The 27,370-nt window shown below is 45.2% G+C and overlaps 1 protein-coding gene across 1 annotated transcript in view; it reads left to right on the forward strand.

Annotated features, from left to right (window-relative positions):
• Positions 1-27,370, forward strand: part of MTMR6 (myotubularin related protein 6) — an 80,393-nt gene that overhangs the window by 48,040 nt on the left and 4,983 nt on the right. The window contains exons 9-13 of the mRNA XM_075337377.1: positions 10,015-10,140; positions 11,618-11,667; positions 13,632-13,832; positions 24,614-24,748; positions 24,834-24,960. Of these exons, the coding sequence (XP_075193492.1) occupies positions 10,015-10,140; positions 11,618-11,667; positions 13,632-13,832; positions 24,614-24,748; positions 24,834-24,960 (639 nt within the window). The remainder of the gene's footprint in view (positions 1-10,014; positions 10,141-11,617; positions 11,668-13,631; positions 13,833-24,613; positions 24,749-24,833; positions 24,961-27,370) is intronic.

Genomic DNA, 27,370 nt, shown 5'->3' on the forward strand with positions numbered 1-27,370 from the left:
TGGTCACCGATATATAAGAAGGACATAGCTGAACTGGAGAGGGTGCAAAGAAGAGCGACCAAGATTATTAGAGGAATGGGGGGGCTGCAATACCAAGACAGGTTATTAAACTTGGGGTTATTTAGTTTGGAAAAACGAAGGCTTAGGGGGGATCTAATCACAATGTATAAATATATGAGGGGACAGTACAGAGACCTTTCCAAAGATCTCTTTACACCTAGGCCTGCGACTGGAACACGGGGGCATCCGCTACGTCTTGAGGAAAGAAGGTTTAATCATAATCACAGACGAGGATTCTTTACTGTACGAGCAGTGAGACTATGGAACTCTCTGCCGCATGATGTTGTAATGAGTGATTCACTACTAACATTTAAGCAGAGCCTGGACGCCTTTCTTGAAAAATTTAATATTACCAGTTATGTATATTAGATTTTATGACAGGGTATTGATCCAGGGAACTAGTCTGATTGCCGGATGTGGAGTCAGGAAGGAATTTTTTCCCCATTGGAACTTGTTTGACACATTGGGGTTTTTTTGCCTTCCTCTGGATCAACATGTTAGGCTACGGGTTGAACTAGATGGACTTAGAGTCTCCCTTCAACCTTAAAAACTATGATACTATGATACAAGCTCCGCTTCCGAGCAGCTCTACCTGTTTGACGCCATCTTGCGACCACAACGTCTGACTGTCCAGAGCTGGGAAGTTACATCACAAACCTTCAATGCAAGTCTATGGGAGCAAGAATGAGGCTCTTATAGACTTTTTTATTGAATCGTGATCCCCAGCACTCCTTGAAAAACTGAAGCTATTGGCAGGTCACAAACTGGAGAAGACCAAGCGGAGCAACACTGAAGACGCCGGAGGGTGAGTATAGGATTGGTGGCAAGTGACTTAAGTTTGAAGCACCACTTCTGCGTCAGATTTAAAAAACAAACAAACATTGCAGTGGTTCTTTAACCCTTACTGACTTCCGCCATATGTGTATTTGGCATGTCACCTCTTTTTGTGTATGACGCAGGCTCAGGAGCGGAATCTGCACCGCACCTGGCAGATGCTGCCTGTGTTACACAGCCAGCATCTCATGGCTGTAGATTCAAGAGTATCAGATGCAATATACTAATGACACTCGGCTCAATCTCTGCTGCCAGCGTGAGCGAAGTGTCATTATACAGTGATCTCATTCTCTCACATGCGAGAATCGGATCTGCAACGTGCGCACAGTACTTCAGGATTCTCATAGACTTTGCTGGGGATGCGTTTTCCCTTGCAGATTGATTTAAAATCTGCAAGAAAAAAAAACACATAAAAAAGCAGCATGTACCCACAATCTAATAATTGACATGCAAGGAAAAAAAAAGCAATGTGCGCACAGCACTTCAGAGATCTCAGACTTTGCTGGCTTTACGTTTTTGAAAAATATTAAAATACTGCAAGTCGCTGGATCCTCACTATAACGCACGTAAACGCATGTTGACGCGCGTCTATTGCAAATGCATTGAAATTAAAACGCATTTGCACAGGATCCGCTTTTGCAGCAAAAAAACGTTCAGGACCCATGTTAAAAAAAATGTAGTGTGAAAGCCGCCTTAAGATTGGCATGCAGATTTGGGGCAGATTTCTCAAAAAATGCATAACAAAACGCACCGTGTGCACAAGGCCTAATAATGTCACCTAAAAATAATGGCTGGAAATAATTACACATACAGTGGGCATCGTGCACCCCTCCAATCAGGAGGTATCTGATGCTGTAATGTGAAATAGGTGGAGAGCAGCTTTTTCCTGACAGGTGGAGTAACCAGGGACTGGAAACACTCCTTAGTATGTGTGCCGATACTGAGCGAGGAACGTGCTGACCGCTGCACTCAATCCTGCCTGGAATCACAATTAGGGAAAGAATTCAAGTCCCCTCCGGCCCCAGATATCCATTATATGTCTCCGAGCTGAGAACAGCAAACTCGGAAGAAACAGTGAGAAAAGGTCACATCGCTCTATACTGTCTGTAGAGTAAAATTATTGCTTTATATATGACCCCAAATATGGCCCTTTTTATTATTCCTTCCCAATAACCAAGAGCTACAGTTTTTTTTAAATTATTATTATTACTTAAAGGGAAGCGGTCATCAAGTCAAAAGCGGCTCATTTTTACTCTTATTTTATTCCCAACACTCCCCTGAGTATTTGATTTTTGTACTTTTTTTAAATCGGCCGTACTGCTCTGGAGATACGCGCCTTTTTATTTAGTTCTAATTTAATGGTCTTCACCAAGAAGGCGTGGCTCACAGGTGCATTATGCGGAGTAAGCTATAAACACGCCCCCAGAGAATCCTGTGAGCTCCGCCCTCTTGTAAAGAAAATATAAGGCTACATGCGCACACTGCATCTTTTTCTGTTCACAAACTGCAGCCAAAACTGCACCTTGTCAGAGAGAGCCTGGAAATGTCACAAAAAATGCTTGTAATTGTAGGTGCGTTTTCGGTGCGTTTTTCACAACATGCGTTTTTGCTGCGTTTTTGTGACAAATGTTGCCAAAAACGCAGGAAGAATGAACATGCTGCATTTTTTCTGTCACAAACATTTGACAAATAAAACGCTGACAAATAAACTGCAATGTGCGCATGACAAATCTGACTTCTCATAGACTTTGCTGGGAAGTCAAATGTCAGAAAGTTCTGACAACAAAACTGCAGCCAAAAACGCAGAAAAAACGCAGCGCGCGCATGTAGCCTAAAAACAGCACTAAATAAAAAGGCCCAAATCTCTGGAACAGTACGGCGGATTTGTAAAAAAAAAAACAGAATACTTAGGCCCTGTGCGCACTTTCCGGTTTTTGCCACGGATTTGCTGCATGTTTCGCTGCATGTTATGTTCATAACATCTCTGCAGTGATTCACCAGCAAAACCTATGGGAAAAAAAATCCTGTGCGCACTATGCGGATTTTGACAGCTGCATGTTTTGCTGCTGGGTTCCCGCAGCAAAAACAATTGCATGTCACTTCTTTTCCGCACGTCGCTGCGGGATTTCACTCCATTGACTGCAATGTAATCATGAAATCCCGCAGGGAATAACGCAGGCAGCAAATTCTGTGCGGTTCATTGCGTTTACCTGCGTTATGCCCTCCGGTATTTCGCGGTTTCAGGACATAATGTTCATCGCTGCCTGCGGTTTGCAGGGAAGTGATGTCATTATGACAGGAAGCAAAACTGAGAGTAAACACACACACATCACAGACACAGATATAGAACACACACACATCACACTCACACACAGACATATAGACTACACATACATATCAAACGGACATATAAAAAAAAACCACGTGGGCTCCGCTGTATTTGTACCGTCCAGCCGAGGTAAACACACAGCGGCGGCCCGGTATTCTCAGGCTGGGGAGGGCGAGAGGCAGGGTTAATGCCCCCCCCCCTCCCGCAGCCGAGAATATCAGCCCGCAGCTGCCCCGGGACTGTTGCATCCATTATGCGGCTGTCCCGGAGTGTCCCCGGCTCTTCCTGTTACCGTGATGCAGTGGCAATCAGGGTAATATAAGGAGTTAATGGCGGCGGATCGCCGCCACTAAGTCCAGGCTTGATCGTGGCAGCGTCTATGAGACAGCTGACATGATCAACCCATAAGTAAATTGAAAAAATACACACCTAAAAATAATAATAATAATCTTTATTTCTATAGCGCCAACATATTCCGCAGTGCTTTACAATTCAGGAGGATCATATACAAATAAGTAACAGTTATAGAAATACAATGTTTAGAGGAAAAAAAAAGAAAAAACACAACCCTGCTCGTGAGAGCTTACAATCTACAATGAGATGGGGGGGAGAGGCAAGGTTCAAGTGCTTATTTACAATGACAATCCAGCCATCTCACGGAAATGGGGCTAGATAGTGGTTCCCTGGACCAGTGGGCCAGAGCCTTGAGAAGCCTTTGGGTGCCATGGAGTTTGATGTGGAGTTATGTTGTGAGAAGTTGTAGAGGGACTATGTGAATCGAATCTGATTAGTGAGTGTGATAGGCCTCCCTAAAAAGATGCGTCTTTAGGGTGCGTCTGAAGCTGAGTAAGTTGTGATTTGTCCTAACTTCTTGGGGTAGAGCGTTCCAGAGGGTTGGTGCAGCTCGGAAGAAGTCTTGGATTCGGGAGTGGGAGGTTCGAATTAGTGTGGATGTTAGTCGAAAGTCGCTTGCAGAGCGTAGAGAACGGGTGGGGTGATAGACAGAGAGGAGGGTGGAGATGTAGGGCGGTGCCGCACTGTGGAGAGCTTTGTGGGTGAGAACAAGCAGTTTGAATTGGATCCTGTGATATATGGGCAGCCAGTGCAATAACTGGCACAGTGCAGAGGCATCCGAGTAGCGGTTAGCCAGATGGGTGACCCTGGCTGCTGCATTAAGGATGGACTGTAGAGGAGAGAGTTTAGTGAGGGGGAGACCGATTAATAGAGAGTTACAGTAGTCCAAGCGAGAGTGGATCAGGGCCACGGTGAGGGTTTTTGTTGTTTCCATAGTGAGAAAGGGGCGGATTCTAGAGATGTTCTTGAGGTGCAAGCGGCAGGAGCGGGCAAGAGATTGTATGTGGGAGGTGAAGGAGAGATCAGTGTCAAGTATAACCCCCAGGCAGCGGGCTTGCGGCCTAGGACTTATCGTTGTGCCACACACAGAGAGGGAGATGTCAGGTTGAGGAAGGTTGGAAGATGGAGGGAAAAGAAGAAGTTCAGTTTTGGAAAGGTTAAGTTTCAGATAGAGAGCAGACATGACATTGCAAACTGCAGTCAGGCAGTCACTTGTGTTCTGTAGTACAGCGGGGGTGAGCTCAGGGGATGAGGTGTATAGCTGTGTGTCATCAGCATAAAGATGGTACTGAAAGCCAAATCTGCTGATGGTCTGCCAAATTGAGGCAGTGTAGAGGGAGAAAAGAAGAGGGCCAAGGACTGAACCTTGAGGGACCCCAACAGTGAGAGGAAGAGGAGAAGATGTGGAGCCAGCAAATGATACACTGAATGAACGGCCAGAAAGATAGGAAGAGAACCAGGAGAGCACAGTGTCCTTTAGGCCAATAGAATGGAGCATAGAAAAATCCTTTATTTTAATTAAAACACAAAAAAAGCCCCTGTTTCACCCCTTTATTAACCCTCCCGAAACACACAGCTCCATCGTAATCCACATACTACGATACTTGCATCCAGCCGCGACTGACACTGCTGAATGCAGCCTCGCAATGAGCCTGCAGAGGTAATAACCGGTCATTTCCCACGGCCGGTAATGTGAACACCACATTACCGCTCGGGAGAAATGCAGCGTGTGCTCACAGGGACTCTAGCTATCCCTCTATCTATTCTTCTATCTATCTATCTATCTATCTATCTACTATCTCAGAAGGAAATGACTACTTTTTTTTTTTTCTTCTATGTGCTTTATTGCATTGAATGCATTAAAGCACATGTACCAACCCGCACGCGGCAATACTGCGAACAATACAATGAAGTAAGAGCAGAAACTGGACTCTTTTGACCTGGTGACAGATCCTCTTTAAAGGGGAGCTGTCAGGTCCCTTAACCAATGTAAACCATAACTATAGGATTATATCGGCCGTTGGCTGTTTTCTAATGGTCTTTTAGAATGCAGATTATCCTTTTCTATATTTAAAATTTGAACATTCAAATCTAGATTTCGACCTATGTTAATAAGTCAGGGAGTAGTGTAACGGCTCTGATGTCCCCAGACTCGTCCTACCTTGGACCCTATAATCACGTTCCCTTGACATCATCCGGACAGTCCCCATCATGATAAGACTTGACTGGGTCTAGTGGCCAGGTCCGTATTCTTTGACCTCTGGACAGGAGCTCTGTGAACCTTCTACCTATCGGCATCAGCGGCACCTTTTTAGGTTGGCCATGCTGGCACGGCATCTATTCTGTCTCTTCCTGGTAGCTGTGAATCCCAAGCGCTCTAATTATCAGTCCCTTAGATAACTGTATGCTTGTACTCACACTACCGGCATCCACAGATAGTTTTAAACTCAGCCAGAAATGATGACTTGTAGGAAGACAAGGAGAAACGCTGTAGTTTTCTTCTACAATCTTGTATTAAGTACAAATTAAAGGCAGGTGAAAAGGAATAATCTGTACAGGGTGTACACATGTGTCTTCAGCAATGGTTCCTCTAGTCTAAACTGAGGAAGAAGGGAGGATCATTCTATATAGAAGCCAACTAAGGGAGGAACATAGGGACAAACTTCATACAGTCTAATCTACCTAGTAACAATAAAGGAATTTCCTGATAGGAGGAAAAATATGCAATGCAAGAAATATATACAACAGGTTGTTCCCATTCATGGGACATAACAGCATCCACTCTGCAACTATGACATCACACCATCTAGCCAAAAAAGGAGCTGGAGGGGAAGGAGGTAGGAGTTGGTACACAGGGCTCCCGTCCAGCAGTTATGGAATACTGACCTGGCCACTCGGCGTAGGTCCTACGAATCGATCCCCTTATCTTTAATGATAACCATGCGCACACCTCTATCCTGTGATCGCCCCACTAGTATCTTGTCCCTTGTGTGTCACTGTCAGAGGTTGTTATTGGCATTTAAATGGTTAGGCAACAATAGTAGGAGCAAGAACAGGAAATATCTACAGTACATCTACAAAATTTCCAAAGCAGATATGTCCCATGTGGATGTACTTTGATCATTTTTCTTTTTAAAGGTGTCCTTTAATTGAAAAATATTGTTCCTTTTAATGTATACAGCTCTTAAAAGGAATTTGTCAGCAGGTTTTTGCTGCCTCACCTGAAAGCATCATGATGTAGGCAAAGAGACTCTGAATCCAATGATGTATCACTTACATTACTGGCTGCAGCCATTCTGACACAATCAAAGCTTTTAGATTTAGCCATGTGGTGGAGTCCAGGGAGCTGTTCCTGCCCACACCAGGCTCTCCATAGAGATTGTACATTGACAGTGAAGTGCCAATCACAGGATGGGGCATGCACGAGACAATGTAATCCAGCAATAATTATCACTAGGTGATAAAGCCTTTAGTTAAAGTAAACCGCACACAGCCTGATAAGAGAGGCACAGTTGATTTTTGTTTTTAACCCCTACAGAATGATGTTTTTATATTACATAACAAAAACCTGCTGAGAGATTTCCTTTAAGCATATATATGTGTCTATAACAAACTAGAAACAAATCTTGATATGTCTAATCTTCCAGCATTGTTTCCTCCTGCTGGAATATGTACGCCGAGTAAGTTAGTAAGGAATATGTGAAAGGAAGCGTGACTGCACGATCAGAGTACACGGGGTCTGTAATCATGAAGGTTCATAGGTTCGCATAGGAGCTGTAGACATAAAATAGTAGGTTTTTAGTACAGACTTTGCACCAGGAATATAAAAGCTCCTCGGCCATCCTTACACTGCCTTACTTTATTATTTCCATGTTTATTCAATATCATTGGCTGAAGCTTTATCTATGATAGACTCTGGTATAAGTAGAAATTATGTGACCCCATTATTTGCTCGTTAGGATCGCAACCACTTAGAACAGGAGCTCCTGGTGCTTGTGTGAAACCAACCCCCCCCCCCCCCACGATTAATAAAAAATGTTGTCCCCGAAAGATCTTTTGTTACCTCCATCATTATTTTTTATCTATTATTTTTTTTCGAAGTATTTTTACACTTAGGCCTGCGATGGGACAATTGGTCATCCTCTGCATCTAGAGAAAAAAAGGTTTAATCATAATCACAGATGCAGATTCTTTACTGTAAGAGCAGTGAGACTATGGAACTCTCTGCCACATAATGTAGTAATTGTTGATTGACTGCTAAAGTTTAAGAAGGTCTGGATGCGTTTTGGGAAAAATCTAATATTACAGATTATGAGCACTAGATTCTGTGATTCAGCGTTTCTCCAGGGAACTAGTCTGATTGCTGTATGTGGAGTCGGGAAGTAATTTTTCCCCTAATATGGGGCTCTTAACATCTGCCCCATAGAGCTCTTGCCTTCTTCTGGATCAGCATGTTAGGCTATGGGTTGAACTTAATAGATTTATGTCTACCTTTAACCATAAAACTATGAATCTATGAAACTAGGCCAGGCCACAGAGAACAGATCCCAATTAGGAAGGATAAAATGTGCTGACCACAGCTTAATAAAAGGTAATCTCCCTTTTAAACAGAAAAAAAGAAAAATATATATTTTATTTTTATTTTTTATAAATTACACTGTAATCTTTATGTACCACAAAACAACACTGAAAAAGAATACATTATTTCCCACATAAAACAAGGCCTTATACAGTTACACAAATGAAAAAATAAATAAAAAGCACTTATGGCTGACGAAATGTGGAGAGGCATACATGGAAAATAAACCTGTCTGGTAAAAATAAAAGTACTAGTGATGAGCGAGCACTACCATGCTCAGATGCTCAGTACTCGTAACTAGTGATGAGCGGGCACTACCATGCTCGGGTGCTCAGTACTCGTAACTAGTGATGAGCGAGCACTACCATGTTCAGATGCTCAGTACTCGTAACTAGTGATGAGCGGGCACTACCATGCTCGGGTGCTCAGTACTCGTAACTAGTGATGAGCGAGCACTACCATGCTCGCGTGCTCAGTACTCGTAACTAGTGATGAGCGGGCACTACCATGTTCAGATGCTCAGTACTCGTAACTAGTGATGAGCGGGCACTACCATGCTCGGATGCTCAGTACTCGTAACTAGTGAGAGCGGGCACCACCATGCTCGGGTGCTCAGTACTCGTAACTAGTGATGAGCGGGCACTCCCATGCTCAGGTGCTCAGTACTCGTAACTAGTGATGAGCGGGCACTACCATGCTCGGGTGCTCAGTACTCGTAACTAGTGAGAGCGGGCACTACCATGCTCAGGTGCTCATTACTCGTAACTAGTGAGAGCGGGCACTACCATGCTCGGGTGCTCAGTACTCGTAACTAGTGAGAGCGGGCACTACCATGCTCGGGTGCTCAGTACTTGTAACTAGTGAGAGCGGGCACTACCATGCTCGGATGCTCAGTACTTGTAACTAGTGATGAGCGGGCACTACCATGCTCGGGTGCTCAGTACTTGTAACTAGTGATGAGCGGGCACTACCATGCTCGGGTGCTCAGTACTCGTAACTAGTGAGAGCGGGCACTACCATGCTCGGGTGCTCAGTACTCGTAACTAGTGATGAGCGGGCACTACCATGCTCAGGTGCTCATTACTCGTAACTAGTGATGAGTGAATACTACCATGCTCGGGTGCTCAGTACTCCTAATGAGCATTTGAACACTCAGATGGGTTTGATTCGATTATAATGGAAGTCAAGGAGGACTCTAGCATCTTACCAGCAATTTTCCCGGAAAAATGCTCGAGCTTCCCATTGACTTCCTCTATAGTCAAGCGTCTGACTGCTGATTACGAGTACTGAGCACCCGAGCATGGTAGTGCTCGCTCATCACTAGTTACGAGTACTGAACATGGTAGTGCTCGCTCATCACTAGTTACGAGTACTGAACATGGTAGTGCTCGCTCATCACTAGTTACGAGTACTGAACATGGTAGTGCTCGCTCATCACTAGTTACGAGTACTGAGCACCCGAGCATGGTAGTGCTCGCTCATCACTAGTTACGAGTAATGAACACCCAATCATGTTAGTGCTCATTCATGCCTAGTTACGAGTACTGAGCACCCGAGCATGGTAGTGCTCGCTCATTACTAGTTATGAGTACCGAGCACCCGAGCATGGTAGTGCTCACTCATCACTAGTTACCAGTACCGAGCACCTGAGCATGGTAGCGCCCACTCGCCACTAGTTACTAGTACCGAGCCCCTGAGCATGGTAGTGCATGCTCATCACTAGTTACGAGTACTGAACACCCAAGCATGGTAGTGCCCACTCATCATGAATAAATAAAACCGCTAGACTGGACCCAACAACCCCATGAGCTGACTGTATGGTCCACACATCCAGATCGATTTCTCTCTCTAATTCCAGGCTATACATGATGAGAAGACCAGCGTGCTCGTACACTGCTCCGATGGCTGGGACCGCACATCTCAAGTCTGTTCACTGGGATCCTTACTGCTTGATCCATTTTACAGAACCATCAAAGGATTCATGGTAAGTCTGGCGCCACCTATTATGTTCTTCTGGCGTAAACGTGAGACGGATGCGCAGTGCAGCATGGAGGAGACACAGACTGCACAAGGATTTTGTAGAATATTTATGATTTGTAGAAATTTGCATAGAATTAGTCAGGAAACAGAGGAAAGTTTAACAGTCAATTTTTTTGTCTTAAAGAGTCCATTTACTGTCCGACTTTTGGCTCAATAATGGTAAGATCAGGGTGAGAATGAGGTTGTATATGGATGATGAGGAGCACTGCTCGGCCTGTAGAGATCTCGCTCTACGAGTAGTTGGAAAGGCCAAGTTTGCAGGAGATTTTTGCCATGATGTCTGCTTCACTATGGCCAAGTACTTGGGAATTTTTGGGTTCTTGGGCATAAAATCGGTGTTTGGCAAACATTTAGCTGTCTATCTGTAAACATGGAAGCTCAACCTAACATGGAATAAAGAGAGGTAGCAAAATATTGGCATGTAAAAATGTCAACACCCTCAGTCAAGAGGACCACATACACCTAAATTTGTTGTGCCCACTGACCTCAGTCTGATGTTTATGGACCCATACTTTAGGTTATGTGCTGTGGAGGTTTTTCATGAAAATCACATTTTGCTCTTCTGATTAATATAAGATATAATAATAATATAAGATGATATAAGAGACTTCTATGTTGATGTCAACAATTGGTAGTTCCCTCTACTGTATATATGGAACGGTTGGGATGGGCTTACTGTACCCATATGGTAGATTTGCAGAGATCAGCAATAACTCTGATCCTGGCTGTTTAACAGTTTAGAATCCGCAGTCAGTAGTGACTGTAGCGTCTAAGCGGTTAGAGAAAACTTCCATTACTAAAGGGGGGTTTACACGCTACGATATCGTTAATGTTTTATCGTCGAGGTCACGTCGTTAGTGACGCACATCCGGCGTCATTAACGATATTGCAGCGTGTGACACTTTTGTGCGACCTAAAACGATCGCAAAATGGCCAAAATCGTTTGCCGTGGAGAGGTCGTCCGAAAACCAAAAATCGTTTACCTCTCATTAGCGATGTTGTTTCTCGTTCCTGCGGCAGCACACATCGCTGTGTGTGACACCGCAGGAGCGAGGAACATCTCCTTACCTGCCTCCACTGGCTATCCGGAAGGAAAGAGGTGGGCGGGATGTTACGTCCCGCTCATCTCCGCCCCTCCGCTTCTATTGGACGCCTGCCGCTGTGACGCCGCACGACCCGCCCCCTTAGAAAGGAGGCGGATTGCCGGCCAGAGCGACGTCGCAGGGCAGGTAAGTCCGTGTGACGGGGGTGCGCGATTTTGTGCGCGACGGGCAGCGATATGCCCGTGTCGCACAAACGATGGGAGCGGGTATGCACGCTAGCGATATCGGCACTGATATCGTAGCGTGTAAAGCCCCCTTTAGGGTTCCAGAGTTCGCTATTATCATTTTTTTTTTTTTTATTTTTTTTTTTTTTTCCAGGTTTTAATTGAAAAAGACTGGATATCATTTGGACACAAGTTTGCAGACAGGTAAGCATTTTTTTGCTGATTGGCGTCCAAGTATATCTCTTTCCAATATAAATTATATACGCTTATCGATATATCTATGATTTATTTTTGAAGTTTGTGAATAAAACCATCCTTAGTTAAATCGGCTGCTGCAAATGACTAGCTTGATTCGCTGCATGAAACTGTAAGAATTTATCACTTTACACTTTTTGAATCCCATAGATAGTTTATAACAGTTGTACAGTATGGATTTTGCATTTAAATTGAAATGTTATGACTTGACTCCACCGTCCGTATATACCCAATCATTACTGATTATGCAGTGATACATCTCCTTCTATATTGTGTTCATAAATAGGCAGACCTGCCATTCATGAGTCTTTGTAAATTTAGCACAACCCCGTGTGTCATCTACTGAACACCATTGCTTGGCACCTACATTTACCAGGAGAAATAGCAAAGTTATAACTGAATAGATTTTTTTCACATTTTCTTTGTCTAAATTTTCTTTATTTTTTTTTTTCTCTAGTGTTCTTTAAAATGATTTATGTCCTCCACTGATGAAAGGACATCACATATAAAGCCCCCTAAACCACCACCATAGTTGTTATACAGAGTGATAAAAGATGTCACTCTCAATAGTCACTTGCTGCATAAAGGAAAAAATTGAGTTAAAAAGTAGCGTGCGTGTCCTGTGAAGCGTCATGTGGGCGGTCCCACTTTTCAAAAGAGTCATATGGGCAGTCACACTTTTCAAAGAAGTCATGCAATCCCATCCCAGTTTTGACTTGAATGACTTCTCACAAGCCAAGATACATTTTTACAAGCCAACTCCAGCGTCATTTGGCGCATGTGATCTGTTCTTGGTTTGGCTTTATTGGCGCATGCACACAAGCCAACTCCAGCGTCATTTGGCGCATGTGATCTGTACTTGGTTTGGCTTTATTGGCGCATGCACACAAGCCAACTCCAGCGTCATTTGGCGCATGTGATCTGTACTTGGTTTGGTTTTATTGGCGCATGCACACAAGCCAACTCCAGCGTCATCTGGCGCATGCGAGGTGTACTTGGCTTGGCTTTATTGACGCATGCACACAAGCCAACTCCAGCGTCATTTTGCGCATGTGATCTGTACTTGGTTTGGCTTTATTGGCGCATGCACACAAGCCAACTCCAGCGTCATTTGGCGCATGTGATCTGTACTTGGTTTGGCTTTATTGGCGCATGCACACAAGCCAACTCCAGCGTCATTTGGCGCATGTGATCTGTACTTGGTTTGGCTTTATTGGCGCATGCACACAAGCCAACTCCAGCGTCATTTGACGCATGTGATCTGTTCTTGGTTTGGCTTTATTGGCGCATGCACACAAGCCAACTCCAGCGTCATCTGGCGCATGCGAGGTGTATTTGGCTTGGCTTTATTGACGCATGCACACAAGCCAACTCCAGCGTCATTTGGCGCATGTGATCTGTACTTGGTTTGGCTTTATTGGTGAATGCACACAAGCCAACTCCAGCGTCATCTGGTGCATGCAAGGTGTACTTGGCTTGGTTTTATCGGCGCAAGGACACAGGCCACTCCCGGCTCATTTGGCATTTGCACAGTGTACTTGGCTTGGCTTTATTGGCGTATGACACAAGCCAACTGCAGCGTCATCTAATGCTTGCAAGATGTACTTGGTTTGGCTTTATCGGTGCATGCCCCAGCTGCTAATAAAGCCGCCTTGTAATGACAGGTTAGTGGTCACTGCATGACTCCTCATGGAACAAGAACTGCCCACATGACTCTTTATAGGTAGCATGCATTACTTTCATTTTCCTGGTATAAATATTCCAACGAGCGATTTTTTTAGAAACCTATTCCCATTCAGTATAACATTATGATGCTGGTTTAGGGGCTGTATATACGACAGGTTCCCTTTAAAAAAAAAACAAAACATATCTTAAAGAATCCAAGACATGAAGTTATGTGAATTTGGTTGTAGGTGCGGACAGTTGGACAGTGATGCCAAGGAGATCTCCCCAGTGTTCACGCAGTTTTTGGAGTGTGTCTGGCATCTGACCGAGCAATTCCCGCAGGCCTTTGAATTCAGTGAAGCGTTCCTTCTTCAGATACACGAGCACGTATACTCCTGTCAGTTTGGAAACTTTATTGGAAAATGTGAAAGAGAACGGGAAGAACTAAGGTTAGTGATTTATCCGGCCGCACAGTTATTGCTTAAATATAAAGTGATATGGAAAATTAAAATAATAATAAAAAACTAAAAAATATAATAAAGTATGTTTAATTTAAAATATTTGATTTACACAATCATTTTCTTTGGATATATTCTCTTTAAGATTACAGTATTTTTACCTGGATTTATATAGAAAAGCATATACATGGTGTTAGCACTGGTTGTGTCAAATCATAAATGAGGCATTGACAGTATTGCATCTTCTATATCTGTACCTATAGACATATACAATCATATATTTATTAATAGTGTGCACTTGATAAAGCACAAGACTGAATCATATTATTAGCATGCCCTTGATAAAGCATAAAATTGAATGAATTCCTGTATCTCTGCTAGAGATGGATTAGAGTTTGCAACAGGCAGTGAACAGCAAGGCAAGCTCAGGCCTGTTCACACTGTCCTTTTGCAGTGGGTTTATGGCTGTATCTGGGGCTGCCATCAATATTCCTAGAAGTTGAGATTCTGTTGTGCCCGTGATAGAGCCATTGCATTGAATTAGACAGATGCACCTTTGAGCTTTGTTTGCTCTACATTCCGGCAGTGTTTGTTTTTATCATGCAGGCAAAGAACATAATCTACTGTGTCTAACATTTTTGACTGGTTTAAAGGGAACTTGTCATTGTCACTGTCATGCTTACGCCAAGAAAAGGCTTACCCTTGAGGAGCATAACTAAGTGCCTACAGGGTATTCACTAGAGCCTCTGATGGTGAGGATAGGCTAGGGTGGGCTGCCGGTAGACACCAGGTACCACTCCAGGGCAGTCCCCGGTAATTCAGTAGTTGACTCAAAGGTCAGCGGCATCAGTAAGGAGGGCAGGAAAGATGGGGCGGATAGTGGAGGTTGACTGGATGGAGTATGTACAGGAGACAGGCTGGATGGACAGGTCGAATTTGGGTACACGTACAGGCAGGTAAGTTTTGGGTACACGGATAGGCAGGACAGATTTGGGAACACAGACAGGCAGGTTAGATAAACTTACTTGAGACAGGTTGGCAGGACGGGTGTACGGTCACAGGACGGGTGTACGGTCACAGGACGGGTGTACGGTCACAGGACGGGTGTAGGGTCTCAGGAATATGGGTTCAGGTACACAGGGGTTACCAACATTATTAGCAGGCACAGAAACTAAATTGGAACTAAAGTTGCTCAGGCACCTTCCTATAGAGGAGGGTGCCTTTAAAGGAAATCTGTCAGCAGGTTTTTGCTGTGTAATTTGAAGACCACATGCTGCCAGGGATAACGCAGAAAATTCAGGGATGCCTGTCTTGTCAAGGACCAATGGGTTGTTTATTTGCTACATTTGTTTAAGCAGCAGGACTTATTGCTCGGACTACAATGTCACATGGCAAGTCCCACACGCCCCCTGCTGTGACACCTCAAGGTCAATGTACAATCTCTACAGAGAGTCTGGTGGGGGCAGGTGCAGCCCTCTCAGTCCTGCTAAATGGCTAAATCTAAAAACACTGTGATAGAACGGATGCAGCCAGTAATCGAAGTGATATACTGTTGGATTCAGGATTTGTTTGCTTGCATGATGCTACTTTCATATTAGGTAGCAAAAATCTGCTGACAGACTCCCTTTAAATAGCCAATGTCTCCCAGCCACAGGATGGGGACACTTCTAGAATGCACTTGCTGACCCTTTAAGAAGCAGGGAGTGTACGTATGCAAAGCATGTTGCCAGGAGACAGGCGCAACGTACACAGGCGCTGGGAGACGCAACAGGGGCCTGGACAGGAGGAACACTTTGGACGCCACGCTGGTGAGTACGTTGGCAGTGCACGGTCACCGGAGTTAGTCAGATTGAACATGCGGTCCGATCTGCAGGCAGTAGGATATAGAGTAGGAGGAGATGAGCAGATTTGCATATAGATGTGTGAGACAGGGTTCAGTATAACTTTTATTTTATATATTTTATTCATTGATGTAGCTACTCATTGTGAGTTTAGGAGTCCAGTGGGCGGTCCTAATCTGTAATTGACTACCTTTCCTGTATAACAGAGCACAGCAGGGATGTCAGTGAAAAAATATACAAATTACACTGTCCCTCATCTCACAAATCTAGGTAATATTTTGTTCTACTCTTCCTGCTTTGTAACATGTAGTCTATAGATTGCAAAGCATTTTTTAAGCTGAAGGTTGCCTGAGTAAAGGGACTGGATAGAAAGGGATGTACAAAGCTCAACATTTAGTAAAAATATGTTTCATTATTTTGTAGAAAATATTACTGTACACATACATGGCTTAAGTTGTTAAAGTAACTGTCAACACAAAGTGACTGTTCAAACCAAGCACATACACTCTGTGCACCCGAGGCCAAACAGTGCAGTGGACCTTCCCACCTACTTGTTTTTCTGCCATCTTCTAGCGCCATAGCTTTTAACCAAAGCAAAGGAAGGGCGGAGGCAGGTACACAACAAGTCAGTGGAAAGGTTCACGGAACGGTACGGTCCCGCCAGGGATGCACCAAGCGCCTCTACTTGGTTTAAGCAGTTATTTTATGCTGATAGACTTCCCTTAAAGGGGTTGTCCATTTCTGGAACCATTGCTATTGGGTTGTCCTGTAGTGGTCAACCCTTTTAAATGTACCAAAGCCCGAAACAATGAGTGTGTTAATTGGCCCTTGAAACAACTTCAGTTCACATTTTTTTGTAGTAGATCTGTGGACAGGGAGGAAAGTCAAGGTGGCGACTTCTTTCTGGGTTTTCCCTGTCCAGTTTGATTGTCATGATGCATGATCCAGTCATCAACCAGTATCTGGGTACAGCTTCCAAGTGATATTAGCTACATGGAGGTTTTGGAGACATGTGAATAAGAGGGACAAGATTCTGAAGAAAAATTAGAAAAGGAAACTGGAAGGTTAGATTAGTGAAGTGAGGTGATAGGTCTGTGTAAAGAGATGTGTTTTAAAGCACACTTAAAATGTGGGGGCTAGGTATTAAGCCCCTCATCCAGGGTAGTAAATTACAGAAAACTAGCGCAGCACAAGAGAAGTTTTGGGAGGGAAATGGTAGGTTTGAATTATGAATGATGTTAGTCTTAGGCTATGTGCCCATGGGGGAAAGTGTCCTGCTGTTATATCCGCAGGACATTCCGCAGGAGCTCCCAGAAAACCGCAGCACAACTTTGTCTGTTTCCATGCTGCGGTTTATTTGCGGAATGTCCTGCGGGCATTCTGCATAGAGGATACAGTACCATGGCTTCGGCACTGCATCCTCAATGCAGAACAAGTGCTGAGTGATCGGGGCATTCATACTTACCTCCATCACGCAGCACTTCTCTCCCGTCTCCGGCCGTGTTTACACTGGGAAGGAGAAGGTGGGCGGGCCTGAACTAGCTCCAGCTGTCACATGACCGGAGCTCGTGCAGTCCCCGCCCACCTCCTCCTTCCTGCTCCTGTGCACCGAGGGAAAATGATTGGGTGTCTGCTATCAAGGCAGATAAGTATGGGCCAAAGCAGGGGATTTCCGTAGGTAATGCCGCAGGAATAATTGACATGCAGTTACATGCGGCTGCGGGACATCCGCAGCATATTCCGCAACCGAACATTCCGCAACGTGGACACAACACTCCCCATGTCCCATGGGATAACATGGGGAGTGTCTGTACATGCTGAAACCTGCGGATTTATCTGGAAAATCCAGATAAATCTGCAGGTTTTCCGCAACAAAATCCTCAGAAGCAAGCTCCTGTGGGCACAGGGCCTTAGATCAGTTGCAGAATGAAGAGCATGGGTAGGGTGATGGACAGAGATGAGGGAGGAGATGTATGGTTGTGCACAACTGTGGAGAGCTTTTTAGGTGAGAGTGATCATTTTATATTGTACTCTGTAGTGGATGGGTAATCGGTGTAATTTCTGGCACAAGGTGCAGGCATTGGTGTAGCTGCTGGACACAAATACAATCCTAGCTCCGCATTCAGGATAGAGTGTAGAAGAGAAAGTTTGGTTAGATGGAAACCGATCAGTACAGAGATGCAGTAGTCCAGATGAGAATGAATAAGAGGGAAAATGAGTGGCTTTGCAGTCTCAAAGGTGAGAATAGGCCGGACTCTGGAGATGGTTTTTTTAGCTGCAGGTGACATGAGTGAGTGAGTGATTGGATATAGGGACTAAAGGAATGTTCTGTGTCAAATATGACCCCAACACAGTGGACATGTTGGTTGAACCACCCAAGGTAATTGCTATATTGGGTATAGGTAGGTCAGTAGCGGGACGAGATAAGAGAAGTTCGGTTTTACAGAAATTCCGTGTAATAGATAGATACATGATGTTAGAGACAAAGTACAGACAATCCCTGGTATTTTGTAGTAATGCATGGGTGATGTCAGGAGCACAAGTGTATATTTGGGTGTTATCAGAATTGAGATGGTACTAGAAACCAGATGTGCTGGTTGTATGTCCAATAGAGACAGTGTATAGGAAGATAAAAAGAGAAGATCAGGGGGCCTAGGACTGAACCCTGAGGAATCTCGATAGTAAGGGAAGAAGAGCCGGCAAAAGATACAGTGAAGGTCAGAAAAATAATAGGAGAACCAAGAGAGCGAGTTGTCGTTGAGCCAGAAAGAGTGGAGCATAGAGAGGAAGAGCTGGTGATCCACAGTGTCAAATGCAGCAGAGAGATCCAGGAGGATCAGCAGGGACAATTAGATTTAGCTGTTAGTAGATCACTAGAGACTTTAGTAAGGACAGATTCTGTAGAGTGTAAAGGCCCAGTCACACTAAACAACTTACCAGCGATCCCAACAACGATCAAACCTGATAGGGATCGCTGGTAAGTTGCTAGGAGGTTGCTGGTGAGATGTCACACTAAGCGACGCTCCAGCGATCCCACCAGCAACCTGACCTGGCAGGGATCGCTGGAGCGTCGCTACACGAGTTGCTGGTGAGCTCACCAGCAACCAGTGTCCCAGCCCCCAGCCAGCAGCGCCGCGTGGAAGATGCTGCGCTTGGTAACTAAGGTAAATATCGGGTAACCAACCCGATATTTACCTTGGTTACCAGTGCACGCAGCTACACGTGCAAAGAGCAGGTAGCAGCGCACACCGCTTAGCGCTGGCTCCCTGCTCTCCTAGTTACAGCACACATCGGGTTAATTACCCGATGTGTGCTGTAGCTACATGTGCACAGAGCAGGGAGCAGCGCACAATGCTTAGCGCTGGCTCCTTGCTCTCCTAGTTACAGCACACATCGGGTTAATTACCCGATGTGTGCTGCAGCTACATGTGCACAGAGCAGGAGCCGGCACTGACAGTGAGAGCGGAGGAGGCTGGTAACAAAGGTAAATATCGGGTAACCAAGGACAGGGCTTCTTGGTTACCCGATGTTTACATTGGTTACCAGCCTCCGCAGAAGCCGGCTCCTGCTGCCTGCACATTTAGTTGTTGCTCTGTCGCTGTCACACACAGCGATCTGTGCTTCACAGCGGGAGAGCAACAACTAAAAAATGGCCCAGGACATTCAGCAACAACCAACGACCTCACAGCAGGGGCCAGGTTGTTGCTGGATGTCACACACAGCAACATCGCTAGCAACGTCACAAAAGTTGTTCGTTAGCAGCGATGTTGCTAGCGATGTTGCTTAGTGTGACGGGGCCTTAAGGGGCGGAAACAAGATTGTAGAGTATCAAAAAGTACAAAAACTGAGAGATGGTGGATTAGATGGGACTGGACCAAGCGTTCCAGGAGTTTAGACATGAAGGGGAGATTAGAGACCGGTCTGTAGTTAGCAGCGCAGTTCTGGTTGAGCGATGTTTTTTAGTAAAGGGGTTATGACAATGTGTTTAAATGACACAGGCAAGATACCAGAAGAAAGAGTGAGGTTAAATATTTTAGTATGTTGGGTAGTGACAACTGTGAAGAGACAGAAGACGATGTTGGAGAATACTGGTGAAGGTAGTAGGGCGAAAAGAAGCGAGGAGCCAGGAAACTTGTTCTGTGACCTATTCAAAGGTGGAAAGTCAACTTTGAGGAAAGGGGATTGTAGCTTGTTGTATCGATGGAGCGTGTGGCCTGTTGGTTCGCGATGCATGAGAACTCCCGACAGGTTCCCTTTATTACATGTGTAATAGATTTCTGATCAGCACTATATAATGAGTGTCCATGAAGTGACCACGATTCTTGTTGGCGAGAGCAATTACATCCATCTTATAACATTACTTACAGAAAATCAGTGCCTTGATTTAGAAGTATTTAGAATGATTAATGCTCCTTCATTCGCTGTTTTGACAATTGGCAGCAATTAGGCTAATGTACTAAAACGATAGGTTTCTGGATTAATCAAGGCTCAGATTAAGGTCACCCTCTCCTGGCAGGAACTGGCTAATTTTCTAATTAATTGGATGATGATTATGATGAAATTAAAGGAAAAGCTTTATATAATCAGTGAAACAAAAAACAAAACAGCATATACAGTGAATATAATATATATCATATTAATTTAGTTTTTTAAGTTTTCATACACCGGTGTGAGGAACCATCGGAACTGGGCTGTGTGACGCGACACTGACCTGCTCTCACCATAGCATAGATCAATATGGAAGTCATTTTAGATATTACATGTATCAATATCATCAGAATGGTATACAATACTACCTAGATAGATTAGTGATATTACATAGGAACCTATAAGGTAAACAGTTTAACCTTTCTTTGGAGATTGGTCAGGTTAAAGGGAACCTGTCACCAGATTTTGGCCTTCTAAACTAAAACTAGCACCTTAAGAAGCACCTGTGCTGCACTCTATAAAGGTGCACGTTACCCCCTGACCACCTCTATAGCCCCCAAAAATGTAATATATAAAGCTCAGTGTATGTATGTGTGTGTGTGTATGTATGTTCTCTAAAGGAATTTGTACCGTCGCATTTACAATCACAAAATTTTGCACAGACGCCTCATGTGACTCAGGGAACGTCATAGACTATGTTTTGACGGGAAAATTTAACCCCGCGCTTTTCAGTTACTCTCCAAAATCCTGCTTCCATTAAACTGAATGGAGGTGGGAGCTACAGGCTATTAATAGCAACTGTCAGTGGTTGCTATAGGAACAAAATAAACTGTTAGTATAAGAAGCTTATGTGTGAGGTAATATGATGTCGGTGGTGAAACGGATAGAGACAGACAGACAGAAACTGATAAGCAAAGAGACAGCCCTGGAAAGAGACAGCCCTGGAAAGAGACAGCCCTGGAAAGAGACAGCCCTGGAAAGAGACAGCCCTGGAAAGAGACAGCCCTGGAAAGAGACAGCCCTGGAAAGAGACAGCCCTGGAAAGAGACAGCCCTGGAAAGAGACAGCCCTGGAAAGAGACAGCCCTGGAAAGAGACAGCCCTGGAAAGAGACAGCCCTGGAAAGAGACAGCCCTGGAAAGAGACAGCCCGACATAGAGAGACAGCCCTGGAAAGAGACAGCCCGACATAGAGAGACAGCCCTGGAAAGAGACAGCCCGACATAGAGAGAGAGACAGACAGACATAGAGAGAGAGACAGACAGATATAGAGAGAGAGACAGACAGACATAGAGAGAGAGACAGACAGACATAGAGAGAGAGACAGACAGACATAGAGAGAGAGACAGACAGACATAGAGAGAGAGACAGACAGACATAGAGAGAGAGACAGACAGACATAGAGAGAGACAGACAGACATAGAGAGAGAGACAGACAGACACAGAGAGAGAGACAGACAGACACAGAGAGAGAGACAGACAGACACAGAGAGACAGACAGACAGACAGACACAGAGAGACAGACAGACAGACACAGAGAGACAGACAGACAGACACAGAGAGACAGACAGACAGACAGACACAGAGAGAGAGACAGACAGACAGACACAGAGAGAGAGACAGACTGGTAGAAACAAAGACACAGAGAGAGAGACAGACAGCGACACACAGAGATTGGGAGAGAGACAGTTACTATCCCGGGCAATGCCCGGGTACTACAGCTAGTCTAATATATAAAGGTGTGTGTGTGTGTGTGTGTGTGTGTGTGTGTGTCCGTTAAAGGAATTCACACAGTCGCATTTACAATCACGAAATTTTGCACAGATGCCTCATGTGACTCAGGGAGCGTCATAGAATATGTTTTGACCGGAAAATTTAACCCCGCACTTTACAGTTACTCTTCAAAAATCCTGCCTCCATTAGAGTAAATGGAGCTGGAAGCCACAGGTAATTATTAGCAGCTATGATTGGTTGCTATAGGAACGAAAGACATTCATAGTATAACAAGCTTATGTGTGAGATAATATGATATCGGTGGGGAGACGGATAGAGAGAGACAGACAGACAAAGACAGAGGCAGACACAGATAGGGAAAGAGACTGGCACAGACAGACCTGGGAAAGAGAGACAGACGGGCAAAGAGACAGGGACAGACATACACACACAGACAGACACAGAAATAGAGAGAGACAGAGAGACTGATACAGAGACAGAGAGAGAGACACAGACAGACAGGGAGAGAGACAGAGGCAGTTACTATCCCGGACAACGCCCGGGTACTACAGCTAGTAGCTTTATAAAATCTCCCGCCCTGTATGTAAATTGTCCGGTCCAATGGGCATCCTATTCTGGGCTTCCTGCCTGTACTTTCACAGTCGTCCTGCGCTGATTGACTTGGATAACGCCTCGGTCGCCATCCTTGTAAGCGGGCAAAATCTCTCGACTGCGAAAACACATTCACAGCTTGCGCAGGCGCACTTCACTTTGCCCTTTTGTAGGCAGAGCCAAAAACATACCTGAGCGAACCGGCTAGGTCTCTGCACAGGCGCAGGATTTTACCCGGCGATGTGGATGACGTCACTTGCTTCATTCACATCGCTGGGCAAAATCTCACGCCTGCACAGAGAACTAGCCGGTTCGCTCAGGTATGTTTTTTACTCTGCCCACAAAAGGGCAAAGTGAAGTTCGCCTGCGCGATACGGGAATATAGAGATTTTGCCTGCCTACCTGGATGGCATCCAAGGCGTTATTCAGCACAGGAGGACGGCGAAAGGAAGGACAAGAGGCGCAGATTAGGATGCACATCAGACCCAACTGGATAAGTTACATACCGGGCAGGAGATTTTATAAAGGTATTTTTGAGGGCTACGGGGGGTCTTGGGGTAACTAGCAACTTCATGGAATGCAGCACAGGCACTGCTTAAGGTGCTAGTTTTAGTTTAGAAGGCCAAAATCTGGTGACAAGTTCCCTTTAAATCTGCATTTACACTGGTTGTTTTAGCCGCAGTTCCTCCTCTGTGATCTTTTAGCATAGACCCCCCTGTTTACAGGTGTTATTAAGCTTAAGACCCCCTCTATCAGGCACAGTCTTTTCCACAGACACATTGATGGTACCAATGGAAGCTACAGCAAATGTAAGCAGTTCCGAAAACTCAATGACCGCACAATAAAAAGTTATGTAATACAGAGGATAGGTGATAATTTGCCGATTGCTAGAGGTCCTACCATTGGAAGCCCTACCAATCCCGAGAACAGGGCTCTGCAGTAATGGTCTATATATACACCCCTCTCCATTCACTGCCTTTGGGATAGGGGAGGGGGCTGCTTACAGTGGAGTTCCCTACTCCAAGTATGGGGGTCCCAGACAGACAGCAATAAGCAAGTTCCCTCCGGTGGATTAGAAATAACTTCCACTTACAGTACAACCCTTCTAAAAATCTGATCTAATAGACTCTGACAGCACAAAATGACTGTTCAAACCTAGCACAGACGATGGGTGTACCCATGCCATAGTTGAGCAGTACGCTGACGTTCCCACCTTCTTGTTTTATTTTTTTAGCGATCTCCACTCCCTTCTTACTTGATTGACAGCTCTGGCTTTACAGGAGCCAGTATCATGGGTGTGTCACAGGTGACAAACAGTGATGTGGTTTCTGGCCATAGAAGGTCACATTGTTTGGCTGCTCAGAATGCTTCCTGACTTTCTATCGTTCCTGCTGTTAGTATTCATTGTACCAGATAGCTTTCCTGCTGGATTTTCATTTCTTCCCCTATGACCCAGCGGAGCCTTCCTTTTGTCTAGCTGCTAATTATCAGTATTCCCCTGGTGCTTAAATATTCCCATCTTCCCTAGACTGGTGCTGGTGATATTATTCAGCTCGTTCAAGCTCAGGTTGCAAACAGGTGGCTTGTACTCCTCTGTAGTATCATTGCTGAAACTTTGCTGAACTTCTACCTGAGTCATCTGTGGATATGTAGTTCATGCACTTTCCCCTGTGTGTCCTCCTTGTGTCTTCTCTAGTATATAGTGGGGTTGATGCAGAGCTTATCCCACCCATTCCCTATTTAGGGCCCAGCACTAGGACACCTAGGGTCAGGTATCCAGCTTGGCGCATAGGTGCGGAACCTATCTAGGGTGCTGAGAGACCCCAGGGACCAGCAGTAGGTTTGTTCAGAGTTCACTGTCTCCCCCTTCCCTAGACACAGGGTTTCCCTTACCTTTCGCCATTCGCTTGGTACTTCCCTGTACCTAGCGTGACAACCAGACCATGATGGAGATAGATGGCAAGGTGCACTGACCTGTTTGGTCAGGCCAGGTGTGCACTGAGAACATGTGCTTGGTTTGTACAGTCATTTTGTGCTGATGGACAGCCTGTAACAAGACCTCATATAACTTCATTAATTGAAAAATAAAAAAAGATGTGAATTTTGAGACTTCGGATGAAACTTTTTGATTGGTGTCAATTCTCCATCGGATCATTTTTCCTTAACCTCTTATGTTACAGACTAAAAGATAAAACACATTCATTATGGGCTTATCTTCTGAGCGAGCAGAGCAAGTACAAGAATCCATTATTTGACTTGCACTCCCTGGAGACGCAGCCCGTTCTGGAACCAAACACCATCTTCTTTAACTTCAAGTAAGTGTATTCTCCATCCTGGCCTCACACTGCGGGCCGTTCTTATATACGTCTGATCATCTGCATTGCTCATCTTTGTATACAGGTTTTGGAGGAACATGTATCACCAGTATGACCCGCTGCTGCACCCCAGGCAGTCCGTCCCCAATCTGCTCTTGAAAATATCATCTGAAAATAAGGATTTGGAAGACGAATTGAAGCAACTTCAACTGGTAAGGTCGGCGTAATTAGAGATCGCTGCTCTTTTCAGGTTATCGCCTAATCGCAAGTTTTGGTTTAGCGTCATGCATTTATTTTTAAAATAGCTCAAACTAGATGATGAAAAAATAAGTGACACTCACACCCACTGATCCTCTTAAGACCCCCGTTCTGACACTTTCTAGGTCTGTCCTCTTCTTTACTTTGTGGTCTGGACTCCACAGTATGCACAGGAAATGCTTCTAGAGCCAATCACTGACTGAGGCTTGTCACCGCTGTGGTCAGTGATTGGCTGAGAAGGCATTTCCTGCTATTAAGGCGGGACCAAGAAGTAGAGACCGGCAAAATCACGGGGGAACAGTGAGGGTGAGAATCGCTTCTTTTAAAAGGAACCTGTCACCAGATTTGGCGACTATAAGCTGCAGCCCCCACCAGTGGGCTCTTATATACAGAACTAGCTGTAGTACCCGGGCATTGCCTGGGATAGTAACTGTCTCTCTGTCTCTCACCCAGCCTCTTTCCCCGGGCGGTCTCTTTCCCCGGGCGGTCTCTTTCCCCGGGCGGTCTCTTTCCCCGGGCGGTCTCTTTCCCCGGGCGGTCTCTTTCCCCGGGCGGTCTCTTTCCCCGGGCGGTCTCTTTCCCCGGGCGGTCTCTTTCCCCGGGCGGTCTCTTTCCCCGGGCGGTCTCTTTCCCCGGGCGGTCTCTTTCCCCGGGCGGTCTCTTTCCCCGGGCGGTCTCTTTCCCCGGGCTGTCTCTTTCCCCGGGCTGTCTCTTTCCCCGGGCTGTCTCTTTCCCCGGGCTGTCTCTTTCCCCGGGCTGTCTCTTTCCCCGGGCTGTCTCTTTCCCCGGGCTGTCTCTTTCCCCGGGCGGTCTCTTTCCCCGGGCGGTCTCTTTCCCCGGGCGGTCTCTTTCCCCGGGCGGTCTCTTTCCCCGGGCGGTCTCTTTCCCCGGGCGGTCTCTTTCCCCGGGCGGCCTCTCGGTCTCTTTCCCCGGGCGGCCTCTCGGTCTCTTTCCCCGGGCGGCCTCTCGGTCTCTTTCCCCGGGCAGCCTCTCGGTCTCTTTCCCCGGGCGGCCTCTCTCTATCCATCTCTCCACCGACATCATATTACCTCACACATAAGCTTCTTATACTAACAGTTTATTTTGTTCCTATAGCAACCACTGACAGTTGCTATTTATAGCCTGCAGCTCCCAGCTCCATTCAGTTTAATGGCTGCAGGATTTTAGAGACTAACTGTAAAGCGCCGGGTTACATTTTTCTGTCAAAACATAGTCTACGACGTTCCCTGAGTCACATGGGGAGTCTGTGCAAAATTTCGTGATTGTAAATGCGACGGTGCGATTCCTTTAGCGGACATACACACACACATACACTCAGCTTTATATATTAGATTCCAGAATACTGTATATAAGAGCCCAGGCTGCGCTGTATATCGTAAAAACATTTTTATAATACTCACCTAGGGGGGCGGTCCGGTCCGATGTGTCCTGCTGCTTTCTGGCCCAGCACCTCCTCTCTGCGGTGATTGCTGTCCTCTTTCTACCTAGTTGAGTATGGATTAACCTCAGAAAAGCATGGAGTCAGAATCCAAAAATAATCAAGAATAGTAATTTTATTATGCAAAAAGAAAAAAACACTACATATAAATGACAGTCAAGAAATATATGTAAACAATGGGGAATATAAGGTGCAGAAAAAAATTGTATGCATAACCTTGAGAGCATGGTAAGGATGGGGTATATAGTATGGATCAAAAAAGGTGTATTAGTATATCAGAATAGTAATGTATGTTGTACAATGCCCAGCTACATATATAGTATCAGTATTGCACTAAACCCATTATGCCATATATTAACCTGTGATATAAGTATAGACATAAAATATAAATATAAGAATCACAGGAAAGAAGTATAATAGGTAGGCCAGTAGATCTAATGTGAAACACAAGGCCTGTAGTAAATGCCAACGGCCACTGGAGGGCAATCCAGTACAACAAATATATTATTAGGTCACTTAGTAAAATGATCCAGCTTACCCATATTATCCTGCCTCAGGAATGTAAACAACGCACAGCCCCGACGCGCGTTTCGTGTTGGGCTTCTCGGGCCATACAGCACTGTGTACCGTCAGCTATATTTACCCAAATAATCATGTGAAAATAATCGCGGTGACAAGCGTACATTGCGCGTTCATCACTTCCGACCTTACGATGATGCGGTGGTGCAGGGAAAGTTCCCTGGTGCATCACTATATACCGCCCACACCATCTAAAGAGACCTTTAGCGATGAGCTGACAAACAGGTAGCGGCGTGCACGCGCAGAAAGCGAGCACCACGATCACCACATAGCTTCAGCAATCAAATTAGTAACGTGAACCAGTGAACAGGTGATCTGAGAGTTTACATAGTTATGAATTGTGATAA

The sequence above is a fragment of the Anomaloglossus baeobatrachus genome, chromosome 2 (assembly GCF_048569485.1).
Source record: "Anomaloglossus baeobatrachus isolate aAnoBae1 chromosome 2, aAnoBae1.hap1, whole genome shotgun sequence".
In the NCBI taxonomy this organism is placed as follows: Eukaryota; Metazoa; Chordata; class Amphibia; order Anura; family Aromobatidae; genus Anomaloglossus; species Anomaloglossus baeobatrachus.